We start from the raw sequence: 17,692 nt of genomic DNA on the forward strand, positions 1-17,692 counted from the left end.
GATCCTATGGAGATGAATTTTTGGGTACACCCTATGTCAGGGCTCATCAAATGAATGGTTTGCATCACCCAAACAACGTGGGCCCCACTTGTTTCTGGTCGACGGACCAGATAAGTTATCTGGCCCGACGAACAAGAAACACTTTTCGCCCCCCATAGGATAATGCGCCCCCTTTTAACATGAATTGTGGGCAGACTTTAACACTTTTTGACGTCAAATCACGTTAAAAATGGGGGTGCATTATCCTACGTAGGGAATGATTGCCATATATATATATATAAGAAAAGAGTTCCTACTCCCCGAGTAGATAACTTATCTACTCCGTGGGCTTAAAATACAGTGGGGGCCACATTGTTTGGGTGATCCAAAGAATTCATTTGATGGACCCTCTCATAAAGGTTTATACCCATCCATTTTTGCCTCCACAAATCGAAGGGTTGGGATGATCCTATGGAGCTATTTTTTGGGCACACCCTATCTATGTGAGGACCCATCAAATGAATGCTTTGGATCACCCAAATAATGTGGCCCTCACTGTATTTTAAGCCCATGGAGTAGATAATACTTCGGGGAGTAGGAACTCTTCTCTCTCTCTCTCTCTCTCTCTCTCTCTCTCTCTCTCTCTATAGATATATATATATATATATATATATATATATGAGGAAAATGATTGTGAGCTTGAAGCTCAAATAGCTTATATGAGCTTGAGGGCCCAAACACATGGGTCCCACATTTTTTGTGATGATCCAAACCATTCATTTGCAAGGCCCCATCATAGATAGGGTGTGTGCCAAAAATCAGATCCATTGGATAATCCTAACCCTTCCAAAAGCGGAGGGAAAAAATGGGCAGATTTGTGGCAAACGGTGTCTGTCCATTTTGCCCTCCACATTTGGATGGGTTAGGATGATCCTATGAAGCTGGTTTTTTGTACACATCCTATCTATGTAAGGGCCTTTCAAATGAATGCTTTGGATCATCCTAACAATGTGGGCCCACATGTGTTTGGGCCCTCAAGCTCATATAAGCTATATGAGCTTCAAGCTCACAATCATTTTCCTCTCTCTCTATATATATATATATATATGCACACACGCACAAAATCATTCAAGTTTATTGTCTCTTACAAAAACAATAAGTTAGAAAATATTTACATCTGTTATTCATTGTTGAGTGATAAACTGTACTAATATTTTTCCACCTACCTCAAGTGTAGGCCGTTTTTTATTCCTCAAGTGGAGAATCAAGACATATGTATTTCACTTGCTTATTGTGGGTCCAATGATGATATGGTTGCTACCTTCCGACCCAGAGTTCAGATTCCCGTTGATTTTGAAGCTTCTCAGCCTCTAGTTTCAGCTTCACCCACTCTTTCTGGGCAGACGATATTGGGTTCTCATGTTCATCTCAAGAGAGTAGGTGTAAACTCTTATCAGAATTGTGGGTTTACAACATCCAATGTCAGTGAAGTTCGAATGCCAAAATCTGCAATTATAAGCATGGAGGATAACAATACCTTGTTTGCGTTTGGTGATGAAGTAACCCGTGGATTGTGTGTCCGTGAATTGCCATCCTTGGGGGTTGTTCAGCATCTTAAACCGCAACAGCGTCCTATCCTTGATGTGAAATATGCGCCTTCTAGTGTCTCTGGTTTACTTGGTTGCATAAGTGAGAACAAATTGCAACTTTTTTCTCGCTCTGAACATTAATTCTGGCCATTCCTCCCCTGAACTCTTGCTAACAAGGTAATTTATTGGCATTAGATTTTGTTCTGCCTCAGTTTTAGTGACATGGATTGTTCTGTTATAATGCAAACTGTTATTGCTCTTTAAAACAACATATAAAAGTTGCTGATATCTGTTTAGTCTTGTCTGTAGTTAGTTAATGTTTCTCACTAAGCTGGTGGTATTTTTACTTGTAGATTTTTTTGAGAAAGATAACTTTTTTTAAAATCCAAAAGCTTAAGCTGTTGGAGAAAGGCGTTATTTATCTTTTATACTTTAACACTCCCCCGCATGTGTGGCCCACTTGGCAAACACGTGGCACATGTGGTCCCACTTTGGGCCGACCATCGCATGTGGATTTTTGCTATCCAGGAGGTTTGAACTCGAGACCTTTGGCTTTGATACCATGTTAACTTACCAACTTCTCCAAAAGCTTAAGCTATTGGAGAAAGGCGTTATTTATCTTTTATACTTTAACAATTACAAAAACATGTATTGAGCGTGGGCGGCAAAATGTCAGCCGGCAACTGATACAGGCAAGGTACTACCTTTCCCTGCTTCTTACATCCCGAGCCATCCTCTTTACATATTACCGATTATAACTTCCATTACCAACTTCTCCACTCCATCCTTTGCTAGCTACTCCGTTTTCTCTTTTGCCAATCTTAGCTTGTGAGAAAACGTAGGGCGTATGACCCTACAATAGTCCCGGATCTCCGATATCAAGATCGTCAATTTCCAAGGCCCAGAGCCGATTGTTTTGCCCAAGCTATGACATTTGATGAGTCTCCTTCGACTATAAGTGGATATGAAATATTTGTCCGGTACCATTTTAACCCCCATAGCAATGGTCTGGGCTCTGCCTCATTGGAGTCACAGATTCCAATAGATCCTGAGAAAGGCATCCACAAAGTACCAACCGAATCCCGGATCAGCACCCCAATTTCTGCCGGTCCCGTTTTTCCTCTTGCACCCCCATCAAAATTTAGCTTTAGATAGTCGACTGGTGGAGGGACCCATCATGGGGGTGGGCGTTTTATTATTTCCCTCTCCCAAATGATTCTCTCGCCAATGTCTGATGATGTCCACCCTTGAATAAGGGCCTACCTCATGAATTATTTTTGCCCAAGCTAATAAGTCAATCTTGATATCCATGATTAGTCTTCCGAGCCCTTTTCCCTTTTCCTCATATATTCTGTGATTTATTTCCTTCCATATATGCCACGTAATTGCATTATTGCATAGGGGACAAGACTCCAAAGGAGGCGACCTAAAGGGCCACTACTCCAATGTAAGATTGTTTTCGTAATCAATCTGTGAAAAACGCATGCATAGCCGAAATAGTTAATAATTTCTTTCCATAACCGGAAGAAGTAGATGGTTGATGGACTCCTCGGCCACCCTACAAAGGATGCAACGAATCGCCGACAAAATTTGCCTCCCCTTGAGTCGATTACATGTATTTTACTTGTAGATCACCATCAATACTTGGCCCTTCGCCTGCTGCTCATCTATAGCATTACACTGTTCTGATTTGATCAGACCATCTGAGTCGAAGATCCTCCAGCAGATGAATTATGCTCTGATTCTTTCTAACCCATCTAACTTCTTTTTGTAGCTTTCTTTACCTTCTCTACTTAGCTGTTTGTACTAGGCCATAATTGGGAGTTGTCCCTCTCCTTAATAAAATTTCACCATTAAAAAATGATATAATCGAAACTGCAGTGTCAGATTCTTTTTCCATTTTTCTTGGGAAAATTACTTTTCATAAACTGCTAGTTACATATTCCTTCCTAGCAAATGACTAAATATATGCCTAGCTTTCACATAACTTCGAGGTTGATGTTTTTTTTTCTTCTTGAAAATGGTAGCCTGTAATATTAATATAAAGGACCAAGATGGTCCAGGTACAACGAGAGAGAGAAAACATGAGAGTACAACAACCACAAAAAGGAAAATCACGGTGGTAGAGCTAGGGAATCCTTGACGACTCCTTCTCTAGCTAAACTGTTTGCCACCTCATTAGCGGATCGCCGAACATGATTAAACACAACCTCCATGGACCTCACCCAATCAAACATCTCAACAAATAACCTGTCAAATCTCCAGAGAGGTTGTTTTGAACCTTTTAACCAACTTATGATGTTAGATGAATCTCCTTCAACCACTATATTGTCTAGGTGTTTTTTCTTTACCAACTCTAGACCGTGGAAAACTGCACGCGTCTCTGCTCTGAAGCATCAGCCATCCCAATAGGCCCATCAAAATCCCATAGCACCACTCCAAGCTCATTTATGAGAACACCCTCAATTCCGTACTAGGATTCCTAAAGCTAGTTCCATCAAATTTAAGCTTTAATGAACCCCCCCCCCCACCCGGGAGGGAGGGGGGAACCAATCTTGAAGCTTTATTTGTTTCCTTTCCACACTAGCACAAATGTCCCGCCACCTTTCCCATAGGCAGATACAAACTAAAATAATGGAAGGAATTTTACCCAAGAAATAGTTTACACAATCACTTAGAAGAAAAAATATGACAAACTCTTGGATTTTCCTTTGAACACCCTAACATTTCTTTCCTTCCAAATGACCCATAGAGTGGCAAAGAAAGAAACATACCATAAAATTTTGCCTCTTTCTTTCCACGGATTAGCTGTCCATCCTAACAACAAGTCTAGTAGAGATGCAAGAAAAACCCAAGATATACCTGTTCTCAACAGATTTCACATGCATGAAAAAGAGAATCACACACATAAAATGCATTGAGATCAAATTTCCCTCTTGCTCTCTCTTGCGAGAAGAAGTTTTATTCATTTTGGTAGCAATTGTACATTTTCGGCTCTATCGGCCGTTAATTACAAGTACATTTCTTGAAGAAAGAAAACACCTCTGATTATCCATCAAGAGGTTCCTTATCTAAATACAACTTCATGAAGATCTGATTTTTTTTTTTTGTAAACAGATCCTCTCGGATGCGACATGGTATTTTTGACGCTATGATGATTTTGTTTTCTTAGTCATATCTGATGGCTTATTTTCGACTCTTTTGTAAAGGGTCTTCTTGGAAAAGAGACACATTTGAGTCATCTCGTATGATTTTATTTAGACTCTTTTGTAAGAGAGTCCTCCGGAAGAGGAACTTTCTTGAGTCGTTTCATCTTTCTTCTAGATCTCGGAAGAGAAAGGTATGAGCTTATTTAGACTCTTTTGTAAGAGAGTCCTCCGGAAGAGAAACTCCCTTGAGTCATTTCATCTTTCTCCTGAATCCCAGATGAGAAATGTATGATTTTATTTAGACTCTTTTGTAAAAGAGTCCTCCGAAAGAGGAATTCCCTTAAGTCATTTCATCTTTCCCCGGATCCCAGAAGAGAAAGGTCTTCTGTCATCTTTCTCCCGGACCCAGGAAGAGAAAGGTCTCATGTCATCTTTCTCCCAGATCCGGGAAGATAAAGGTATGATTTTATTTAAACTCTTTTGTAAGAGAGTCCTCCGGAATAGGAACTCCCTTGAGTCATTTCATCTTTCCTCGGATCCCGGAAGAGAAAAGTCTTCTGTCATCTTTCTCCCGGATCCCGGAAGAGAAAGGTCTTCTTTCTCCTGGACCACGAAACAGTGGGCCTACATTGTTTGGATGATCCAAAGCATTCATTTGATAGGCCCCGGCATAGATAGGGTGTGCCCAAAAAATCAGCTCCACAAATCGAAGGCTTGAGATGATCCTATGGATCTAATTTTTTGGGTACACCCTATCTATGCAGGACCCGTCAAATGAATGGTATGCATCACCCAAACAATGTGGGCCCCCACTATATTTTTGGCCGATGGAGTAGATAACATATCTAGCCGGCCGACTAGAAACACTTTTCCCATGTGTCTGTGCGTGCGTGCGTGTGTTATTTTTATTTTTTATAAATTTTTTTTTACCTTTTTCTGATATAAACTTGAATGAGATAATGAAAATTTATATATCATGAGATTTTTGTTGAGAAATTTAGGAGAACGATGTTTGTGACAGACTCAGATGTGGTGCTTGATGGAATCAAGAGTGGCAATGAAGGATGAAATAAGAAACAAGAGAGGGAGACAAGATGATAGAGAAGGGAGAAATATTATGATGAAAAGCATAAAAAAGAAAGAGTCCCTTTTCCATAGATTAACATCATAGAGAAAGCTTATTACAATGAATAATGTATCCTTGATGACGGAGAAACACTAAAATAACTTACACACACACATCTCATACATAGCAAATGTACATATAACACTTAACACTTCCCCTCAAGCCGGGCTCAAGGTTTTAAATGTCGGTTTCGGATCAGCGAAACGGAAACATTTCAGTTTTGTTATGAAATTTTAGCCAAAATCTCATAAAATTATGCAAGTATTTCTGTACGAAATCACTGCTGAAATCCAGGTAAGATTCTTTGCCACTGGTTTTTCTTTTTATTTTTTCCTTTTTTTTATTAGAAATATCTTAAAGAAATCTCATTGTTCTTCTCTTTTCTGAGATTGCCATTGATTTTTGTCAGGGTTTCTGTCAAAATATTTATCTTAAAAGTTACATGTTTCTCATATTCGGACAACGACATTATTGAAATCCTGAAACTTGACTGTAATACCGAAATTTCATACGAAATCTGGTACTTTTCTGAAATCAAGTGGATTTGAGATCGAAATATTGATCTTAAAAGTTACATGTTTCGGATATTCTGTCGACAACGTTAATAGAATCCTGAAACTTGGCTGTAATAAGGAAATTTCAAACGAAACCTGGTACTTTTCCGAAATCAAGTGGATTTCATTTCGGTGGCAGCTGAAATCGAAATATTCCCGGAATTTAAAACCATTGTTGGGCTATACAAATTGCCCAGTTTGATAATCATATCCTGAAGAAAGGAAGGCCTTACAACCTTACGAATGATATTGGCCAACTGATGTGATGAAGGAACACAAGGACTGAATGGACCCTACAACCTTAGTATAGATATCTCCCTGACAATGCAGATGTCCCCTTCAATGTGCTTCATCTGCCCATGAAGGATTTAGTCAAATATTGTGGATAGCTTTGTTATCACAATGAAGTGGCATTGAACTCTTAGATCAGAGAACGAAGCCAAAACCTCACATGTGCCGTATGATGCAGCTTTGTACTCTGCCTCAGCACGTTTCTTGCTCTTCAATGTAACTTAATTTTCTTCTAAGAAGGCACAATATCCTGATAGGTACAAGGCAAGGTTGGTAGTTAAGGGGTATTAATCAGACATTGGGACTTGAGTATGTTGAGACATTCAATTTAGCAGTTAGGACTATGACAGTGAGATTGGTCTTTGCAATATCCAAATATGTGTTGTTGGACACTTCTCCCTATGGATGTGAAGAATGCTTTTCTTCATGGTTCGTTGAAAGAAAAGGTATATATGGAGCTGCCCGAAGGTTTTAGGATTAGAGACATAAATTGCTTTGTCTGTAAACTCAAAAAGATAATCTAGGAGTTGAAAAAGGCTCCCATAGCATGGCTCCAGAAGTCTCATTAGTCACTAAAGTATAGTGAATACATTAGGAGTAGTTTTGATAACACACTATTGAACACTCATTCTGGCATCATCTTAGTTTACTCTGTCGATGATATTATCACAATGAGGAGTGATAGATCTGAATTCAGTCTCAAACATGGCTTGAAAGGTACCTTTGATATGATCCTAGGTGAGCTGTGCTACCTTCTTTGAGTGCAGGTTGAAAGACAAAAGGAAGGGATGTCTCTATACTAAGGCCAAGTTTGGATTGCAGGAATTTTCTGGACAAGTTTGAAAAGGAAAAATATTCCCAAAGTCACTTTATTTACATATGAAAAAGTATAACTTGAACTAATCTTATTCAATTTTTACTTAGAGGAAGCTTCAATTTATGATGATATCCTTCAAAATTAACCATAATCATATTATTTCCCTGTAAGTTGTGGAAAGAAACAATTTACCTGAGAAATTTTTTTCCGTCGGAAATGCTTTTCATGCAATCCAAACTGGACCTAGAAGAAGTATACAATGGACCTTCTAACTGGTTTAAGATAATGAATTGCAAAACAGTTAGTATACCTACGAGATGCAACAAGAAAATTTGTGGAAAATAAGGGCAGAAGATCCATGATCCTCATATTTATAGGGGTAGGACACTAGTATCCAACTCTCACTAGACCTGACATAACCTTTGCAAGGAATTGGATTTGTCATTATCTTCATGATCATAGAGAGGAGCACCTTAACGCAACCAAGGAGAATACTAAGGTACATCAAAGACACACAAATAGGAACTCTCAGGGGGAGGAGATGGGAGTCTGGGAGTTCTTCGGAAAGCGCTGTGAAAGCTCCCTGGGCATTCTTTACCTGGGAATGAACATAGCTAACGGAACCTGCAGTTGTGGCTATAGGATAGAAAGCCTCAAACATGTATACCAAGACATAATAGAGGCTTGCTACACTGTCTTTGAAGCCCTGCAATGGCTGGAGATTGACAGAGACTGTTGTAGGAAAAACATGGTGTTGTTAGGGAATGAACGGAGTTTATCATCACCCCGATCTTTGCCAAGAAGCCCCCGAGAGTATGACCCAATCTTCGGAAGTAGAGGATTAGGAATTGAAAATCTCTCTGGTCGCAGAAGACATTCCGGAAGATGGGTGGAGGATCTGGGACTACCATCGACCTCGAAACAATCTGAGAATTGGAGGTGTGCAACCTGTGGATACTACAAATTTGGCACTCGAATTAAATGTAGAAAGTGTGCAAGTGCTAGAGATGAAGGGCCAGTTGTGGAAGACAGGGTCTTCACAAGGCAAGAAAGGAGAGAAGTGTCGTCCCCACCCTACTTGGGAGCTCTAGCGCGATACCCTGAAATTTCCATAGCAGGAAATGATGTCGAAGACCATAAAAAGGAATTGAAAAAATGCTGGTGGGATGTATGAAAAATCCCTCATGGGACCTAGAGGAGGTATGACAATGGGCTATTGAAGATTGGAATATACCATTATTATCAAAGCCCCTCGTAATTAATAGCTCCGAGGTTCTATTCAGGTTTGACTCGGGAAAAGCAAGCATTAAGGATCCTCCGAAAAGGGGGAGATGCCCTGGGCCATCACATGACCTCCCTGCATTCCGTGAACCCTGCCATACATTTTGGGGCGAAAACGGTGTGCTTAAGGTTTTATGATATCCCCTCCATGCATGGTCACTATCAACAGTTGAAGCCTTGGGAAAACTGTTTGGGCAAGTGCTTCAAATTCAACTATTAGGGAACCATGATTACTGCGTGGCGTTTGCCTCAATAAAGGTCTTAATGCGGTATTGGAAGTCAATGACACCATTTATTAAGTTCAAAGTGGATAACAAAGTTTAATTAATCCAAGTTAGGTGTATGCCTGAACCGGAAAATGAGGAAGATCCGTCCCAATTGGCTAGCCAAATTGGAAAAAAATCAATGGATTCTTCCCTCTGATGCCGGAAGAAAGACTGGTGGAGGACAAAAAATGTAAAATGAGGCTGGTACAAGAGGGTCAGAGAGAGCCGTTGAACTCCAAATTTAGATTCAAATTCAAATTTCCAGCTGGTCAGGCAGTAGCTGGGACTTCCTTAGCCGAATCTCTAAGGCCAAGGACTACGAACTCTGAGACCACCAAGCAAGATTCAATTAATGCTTCAACACCTGGCATCTTCTTACGAGAGATCTCAAACAGAAGGGGGCTAACTCAAGGAAACACTGGTTGGCAGGAAAAGACTTTTTCCTAAAAAACCTGCACCAAAATCAGATCATCAAGGGAGAAAGGATTTCAGACTGGGTGTAGCCTCGAAAAATTCAAAGTTTGGCTACAACAAGAATTTTCATAAACCAAATACAAAAGTATCTGAGAAACGACACTTGGCTCGTAAAGGTGTAAACTTAGATTGGAATTCAAAAAGCTCTCGTGGTGGAAAAGGCTCTGTTTCAAACCCGCCTTGATAAGACCAAGAATCATCATTACAACCTTTCTCTCAGAGAGGCTAGAAAAGGCAGTTTTGTACTTTTTAAGAAAAATCGGGAAGGTCATAGCTCAAACAGAAACGAACAAAAACGAAACATTTTGTTTCAGCTATCTTAAAAATGTTAGATAGCTATGTGAACCCTGGAGACTCGTCGTCCTCTGACGAAGTGGAAAGAGTGGACGATAGAGGGAAAGGGAAGGCTATAAGGGAAGGTGTCGCTCTACCCGAGTTGATGAGAAAAAGAGATCCTGTGAGGGATCTCCGACGAAAAGTGAAATCGCGATGGAATTCATGAAACTCCAATGGAAAAAATTCAAGAAGCAATGGAGAATGAGGAAGAATTTCTCCAATTGACAGGGAAAAGGCCTGTCAAAGAAGTGTGCATACCACAATATAAAGGAAGGAAAGGCTCGATTGGAGTCCACTTCGACGGATAAAAAGGACAAGGAGAAGGAAACGGTTTTCCCAGATGAGGAATCCAAAATGACAAGAGACTCGATGGAAGCGGAACTAAGTGGGAAAATTAAATCCTGTATAGATAGGGCTGAATAGGTTTCAGTAGAAGGAGATAAGGAGGTCTCAAGAGAGGAAGGGAAGATGGGGTCGGAATCGGAAGAGGACATTTCAGGAGAGGACGAGAAGGAAGTGTCAAAAGAAGAAGAGAAGGCTTACTCTGACGAGTTTGAGGAAATGACAAAAATGGGGGACCATCTAGGTATAGGGTATGAGGAGAATAGTGAAGGGACAAAAAAAATGTTCCTTGAAATAGAGAAGAGGGACGTAGGAGAGAAAAAGGAAAAACCCCATGGAAAGGTAGTAGGGAGCTTAAAGCTCTCAGGAAGTAAAGGGGTTAGCTCTAGTCTTTGGGGGTCTCTTTTTGGAAATAGTTTTATTATATTTTTGGGTTAGATTTGTATGTTCGAACGTGCCTCACTTGCCAGCAAGATAAGGTGGAAAGGGACAAGCCCTTGGGACTCTTAGACCCGTTTTCAGTGCCGAAGGGACCTTGGGAGAGTATCTCCCTTGACTTTATTGTGAGCTTACCCAAAGTTGGGGAGTTTGGCTCTATCATAGTGGTCGTGGACAGGTTTTCAAGGTATGCAACCTTCATATCAGTGCCAATATATTGCAGTGCAGAGGAGGCAGCTAGACTATTCTTCCGCCATGTTGTGAAGTATTGGGGCGTTCCCCAAAATATTGTCAGTGACAGGGACCCAAGATTCACAGGGCGCTTGTGGACCGAAGTGTTTAAGCTGTTGGGCACAAAGTTAAACTTCTCCTCTAGCCTACACTCCCAAGCCGACGGACAGACAGAAAGGGTCAATGCCCTACTTGAAGAATACTTGAGACACTTTGTTAGCGCCAACCAACGAAATTGGGTTCACCTGCTCGATGTAGCGCAGTTTTGCTACAACTTACAAAAGAGCTCTGCATCTAATCAAAGCCCCTTCGAGCTAGCGACTGGCCGGCAACCTTCCACCCCCCATTCCATCGCTGCTGTTTATATCGGCAATAGCCCCCCTGCTTATCATATGACAAAAGAGTGGCACACAAATGTAGACATTGCCAGAGTGTATTTGGAGAAAGCTTCAAGGAGGATGAAGAAGTGGGTGGATCAGGATAGAAGACCAGATGACTTCAAAGTTGGTGACTTGGTGTTAGTCAAATTGAACTCGAGCCAGCTCAAGTTCACTCGCAAAGTGCATAAAGGCTTGATTCGAAAGTATGAATGACCCCTTCTCATCCTTGAGCGTGTTGGTAAAGTCTCCTTCCGGGTCCAACTCTCCTCATGGCTCAGAATCCATCCTGTCTTTCATGCCAGTTGTTTGAAGCCCTATCGAGCCGATAAGGAAGACAACACCAGAAACACATCAGTTCGAGAGGAACCACACGCAACTTCCTTCACACCTGAAGTTGAGGGTATCATGGCTGAACGCACCATGCCGCGCGGAACTTCTCGAAGGCAGACACTAGAATACCTCGTCAAGTGGAAGGGTCTACCAGACTCAGAAGCCAGCTGGGAACCAAGGGAAAAGCTCCACCTCACTGAAGATGAAATACGTATCTACACGGACGCAATGTCGACGAGGGCGTCGACATAATTGTGTGGGGCAGTGTCACGTGGCCATTTCGTCCAGCGTTGTTTGCATGGCCTATGGCCCGTGACTTGGTCTATCAGTGTAATATGTAAGAGTCATACCAATGTACATGTTGTAGTGAGGACGTAGTTGGTATTAAAATCCAAACTTACCTCGTCTCGTTGCATCTTGGGAAGTTGTCATTTATAGCATCTTTGGTCGCCACTCGCCGCTAAGTGGGTTGGTTGCTAAAGCTCTTTACCCTGAGATCTTGGTTGGCCATAGAGTGGTGCATTGCTAGTGCATATCCTAGCAGGGATTCCATTCTAGTCAATGGGTGATCGGGGACCCTTAGGAGTTGTAGACCTTTTTGGCATAATCCTATTGTAACTTGTTCTAGAATCGTCAATAAAGCTTAACATTTGCCTACTCGCATGCCCTATTGCTTTGTGTGTATTTGGAAACTTAGCACTCCATTTGTGTTTCTTTTGTAGGTTTGATTCTCATAACTTTGCTAGGCTCACTTGCTTGTCGTGAGGCAACGCAAGTGCCGCACGGATCTCAATCCCAAACCAAAGGTCCGTGACACTTGGCTCGTAAAGGTGTAAAGTTAGATTGGAATTCAAAAAGCTCTCATGGTGGAAAAGGCTCTGTTTCAAACCGCCTTGATAAGACCAAGAATCATCATTACAACCTTTCTCTCAGAGAGGTTAGAAAAGGCAGTTTTATACTTTTTAAGAAAAATCGGGAAGGTCATAGCTCAAACAGAAACGAAGAAAAAAGAAACAGTTTGTTTCAGCTATCTTAAAAATGTTCAATAGCTATGTGAACCCTGGAGACTCGTCGTCCTCCGACGAAGTGGAAAGAGTGGACGATAGAGGGAAAGGGAAGGTGTCGCTCCTCCCGAGTTGATGAGAAAAAGAGATCCTGTGAGGGATCTCCGACGAAAAGTGAAATCGCGATGGAATTCATGAAACTCCCAATGGAAAAAATTCAAGAAGCAATGGAGAATGAGGAAGAATTTCTCCAATTGACAAGGAAAAGGCCTGTCAAAGAAGTGTGCATACCACAATATAAAGGAAGGAAAGGCTCGATTGGAGTCCGCTTCGACGGATAAAAAGGACAAGGAGAAGGAAACGGTTTTCCCATATGAGGAATCCAAAATGACAAGAGACTCGATGGAAGCGGAACTAAGTGGGAAAATTAAATCCTGTATAGATAGGGCTGAATAGGTTTCAGTAGAAGGAGATAAGGAGGTCTTAAGAGAGGAAGGGAAGATGGGGTCGGAATCGGAAGAGGACATTTCAGGAGAGGACGAGAAGGAAGTGTCAAAAGAAGAAGAGAAGGCTTACTCTAACGAGTTTGAGGAAATGACAAAAATGGGGGACCATCTGGGTATAGTGTATGAGGAGAACAGTGAAGGGACAAAAAAAATGTTCCTTGAAATAGAGAAGGGGGACGTAGGAGAGAAAAAGGAAAAACCCCAGGGAAAGGTAGTAAGGAGCTTAAAGCTCTCAGGAAGTAAAGGGGTTAGCTCTAGTCTTTGGGGGTCTCTTTTTGGAAATAGTTTTATTATATTTTTGGGTTAGATTTGTATAGTTTTCTTGGGATAAGATTGATCACAGTCCTTGATTACTTCTCGACTCGGGTGTTATCGTTGGAATGTGTTGAGGGTTTTCATTTTAACCGTGTAGCAGGTTTTTCTCAAGATTTTTGAGGAAGACCGCTCAAGATGGAGGAAGGCTATTTGTCTATGGAGGAGTTGTTTTCAAGATCTTCAATAAAGATCGCAAAGGTTTTTCTGGTATCAGGGTCATTGTAAACATGACCTTCGAGGAAGGCCGTAGGATTGATTTATGAAGTTTTAGTGTTTTGGTATTTAAAGGAGAATGTAATGGGGAATGTAAAGAGGGAACTGAGCTTTGTAAAGGGGAAATAGTTTTGTAAATCTTATCTTTTAGGGCCCTAGAATTATATCCTAGGCCACCGTACGTTGTATTCCATGGGGGACTCCTGGTCCCTTTTTCATGTAAACTTTGTATGAATTATCAATATATCTTTGTCATTTTTAAAAAAACAAACGGTACATCAAAGACACCTAAGATTGTGGACTACATTGGCCGACACAACAAGATAAGAATGTCAAAGTATGTGGATACATAGATGTAGTCTAGATAGGAGATCCAGACACACATAGGTCAGTGTAAGGATATTCTATTTTATTTAATGATTGTCTTATTTCATGGAGCATGATTTTCTTATCTATGGAGTAGTAAAATGGAGAGGGATCTAGCTAGATCAAGTGCAAAGGCAGAATATAGGTCCATAGGTTCCACTACAACGGAGCTAACGTGACTGAGACACCTCCTACATGAGTTACTTTTGTGATCATGATCCCGTGGTCTTTAGTGTGACAATCAGACTGCCATCATAATATATCAAAACCCAGTCTTCCATGCAAGGACAAAGCACATTGAGATAGGCTGTAAGTCATACGTGAGAAGGTAGAAGATGAAATTTGTCCTCGCTGTGTTTCAAGTAATTAACAAGTTGCATATGTGTTTGCAAAGGGTTTCATTGCAAAGTTTCAAGTTTTGGTTTCAATGTGTGTTTTAGTAGTGATGAAAATGAAAACATTTAAAAAAAAAAAAAAAAATTCAGTCAAAATCCTGTAAAAGTACTGAAACATATGGAAACATATGCAAATGGTGGAAATTTAAGATGATACTTCTAGAAGTTCTAGAACAAGGACACATGCACGCTCAGAAGCCATCACGTAAGTAAAAGATCCAGACATGATAGCTTAACAACATTGAACAACCATCACATAAGCAAAATAAAAACTACACATAATGGCTTAACATGGAACACGTAGTGGCATGCGTTTTTGCACATGGCCGGATCACATCATTATTACATGTCTTTTAAAAGTCACGTCAACTTTTTCAGGTTCTGTTTTTTTCAAGTATTTTGTTTTTTCATGGTTTTTACTGATCTGAATTGCTATCTATCCCTAACTGGTCTTATCGAGTTGAATCGATGTACTTTTGAGTACTTGTTCCGGCATTTAAAATTTAGACATTGGTTTGGGACTTCACCCATGTATAAGAAGTTATTTGCAAGAAATGAGGCTCATAATATCCATTTGATCCATGTATAGACATTTCTTCGCAGACAGTACATGTGCATTATCATTTGAGCAATTTACAAAACCATTAATATGTTAAAAGTACTGTATCTCCTTAAAGTTTTCAGTTCCTTTTCGCAGGTACTTTCCAAGTATTTACACCTATATTATATGTTGCAATTCTGGAAAGAACTGCCAGTAAATCATGGAAGAGTGGGACATTGACACAATCTTGAAATTCAATATCAAGCCGTGTGGACACATTGATCTATCTTGATGGAATCCTCAGGGTTCTCTCTGCGTCCCACCAGGAACCCTACTATCCTTGCTGGTTTGAGAGTGGATAATTGGATCCTCATGTAAAATAATGTCACTCAGTCAAGGGATAATCTTATATTTCAAAGCATATATAGGCTAATTGATAGTTCCTTTGTAAGATTACTTGGAGGATGGCCAAACTCTGTGTATGAACAGATAATCTATTTTAATACTTTTGAATGTAAAAACTCTTCATTTGAAGACATTTCTGGTGTGGTGTGGTTTCTTATTGAAGCAGCATTGAAAAGGATCTAAGCAACTATGGGATGATGTCAAAAGCCAAAGCCACATTATGTGTTGTGTTTAGGTGAGACACCCATAAACATTGCTTTCTATTTGCTTGATTTTTTGGATTTGAATTTAGAATGTTATGCACTGAAGTTTGTCATCAACACTTCTGGTGCTTTAGAGAAGAGGATAGACGGGAAAATGAAAAGAACAAAAAGAGGGTGATTTTCTTTGCAATCAGATTTAGAACATGTTTAAGGAGGTGTTTGGATCTAAGGGAAGAGGAAAATTATGGAAAATATTTTTTCGTGTAAAAACATTCCATGGTCTAGTAGGTTTAGGCCATGTTTGGCAACTTTGAAAAAATATTCCATGGAATATGTACAAGGCCAATTCTGACAGGCGGGAGAGGGAGAAACTTGAGAGGGTGGGAATGAGGGGAGCAGAAAAAGCTTCTAAAAATCACGAAAACAAAATACCAATTTCAAGTGGGTAATATTCTCACCATTTTCAGGGGATGGCTAATGCTCTTTCCACTCCCAACAACTCAAGTCTATCCCTCTTTCTCCTTCCCCACTCCTCTCATGCATGCATAGAATAATTTTTTATAGTTTCCAAACACGGCCTAACAGTTTTCCTTGAAAATAAGGAAAATTTTATCTTGGAAAAATTCCATGGAAAATGAAATTCATTTCTCATGGAAAAAATTCCAAAATGTTCTCTACATCCAAAAGGTCCCTACTGGAATTTTCTAGAAAAGTTCAGAAAAGAAAAGCTCTTTCAAAAAAATTTCACTTCTCCTTTGTTTGATTACAAATGAAAAAAGTAACTTGAACCACTGTAGTTCAAGTTTAATTTAGAGGGACATTTCACTTTATACCGATATCCCTCAATAACTATATCATTTTCCTATCTATATTGGAGACGAAAGAATTTCCGTTGGGGAAAGATTTTCTTCAAACATATTTTTGTTTCAGCAACCTAAGGGTGTTGAGAATTCTTTTTGTCCTACATCCAAAACCTCTTCAGCCTAAATTATTTCTCTTAATTGTCTGATATATAATGGGATTTGCTAGGGACTTTTGCACAAAGGCATTGAGATAAATTCAGTGAATAAGACAATCTGCTGAAAAGTCTCATGCAACAGCCACTCGAATATGCCTTCCCGCTAAAGTCCTAAACAAATCCCCAACTGACTTAAATGAATGAGACAAAATCTGCTGAAGAGTGAGCTTGTGTGGGTGTGGATGCTTTCTCTGGCAACAACCAGCCGCAAAATGCCTTTATGCCAAATTTCCTAGCAAATCCCATACATAATATATGCTAAGCACGGTTCTTTATGTTGCAGTAAATATTTTTATTGGAAAAAAAAATTCCTCCCATAAATTCGGTTTTGCCAATTTTGCATCACCACAATGCACGGTTTTGTCACTTCTATTCAGCCTACCTTGAATTTACACCAATGGTAGAGCCCATCATTTTGCATTCATGCTTTGATATTGTAGGGCCCACAATATTCAGCCAAAACCATGCGTATTGTGGGCCCACCAATTTACACTGTTTTGATAGAGGGGGTCCCACCAACTCCACTCAAACCCATGCATCAAGTAGGCCCCCATTTTAAATATTGTTCCTGTCGCCATGTGTACAGTCTTGGATAGTGATTGGTCAGTCGATCTGGTAGGGCCCGTGAGCCCAATCTACTTCTGTCAGTCCCACCATGACAAGTATATAATGCTGGCCTCTTGATCCGCAGCTGTCCCTTTTGAGTTTTCAAAGAGTAAATTTACCCATTGATTTTTGCAGTCCTTAATCGAATGGTTGGGATCTCCATTTAAGATTCAATAGTGTTAAATAGTGGTGGGCTTACAGATCGACGGCCCGATCATCCAATGCCTATGCCATACATGGAATTGGCCATCACTATCCTCTCAAGATCAATCTCCTTAATTAGAGGCAAGATCAGCCTCTTGACCCTCTTCGGGATCACAATGAGATCTCGATCTAATGGGGGTATATGACGAAATTGGTAAACGCTACGAACTTGAATGGATTAACCTTTGGTTCCTCAGAAAAATGTTGGGTAATTCTTCCACAATGAAATCTGATAAGTGAGATTTCGAGTAAGTGTTAAAAGAATTCTCTCTTGTTCGATGAAATTATTCATCGAAATAATGAGTCACTCGTTCGAATGGACACCTTCTTATT

General features: G+C 40.3%; 1 protein-coding gene across 1 annotated transcript in view; it reads left to right on the forward strand.

Moving 5' to 3' along the window:
* LOC143854548 (uncharacterized) overlaps nucleotides 1-15,485 on the forward strand; it is a 36,859-nt gene extending 21,374 nt beyond the window's left edge. The window contains exons 2-3 of the mRNA XM_077364574.1: nucleotides 1,217-1,745; nucleotides 15,080-15,485. Coding sequence (XP_077220689.1) covers nucleotides 1,217-1,709 — 493 coding nt within the window. The 3' untranslated portion in view covers nucleotides 1,710-1,745; nucleotides 15,080-15,485. The remainder of the gene's footprint in view (nucleotides 1-1,216; nucleotides 1,746-15,079) is intronic.
* Nucleotides 15,486-17,692: the final 2,207 nt, after the last annotated feature.

Source organism: Tasmannia lanceolata, unplaced genomic scaffold (assembly GCF_043159265.1).
Source record: "Tasmannia lanceolata isolate RefF3 unplaced genomic scaffold, GAP_Taslan_0.1 ptg000020l, whole genome shotgun sequence".
Taxonomy (NCBI): Eukaryota; Viridiplantae; Streptophyta; class Magnoliopsida; order Canellales; family Winteraceae; genus Tasmannia; species Tasmannia lanceolata.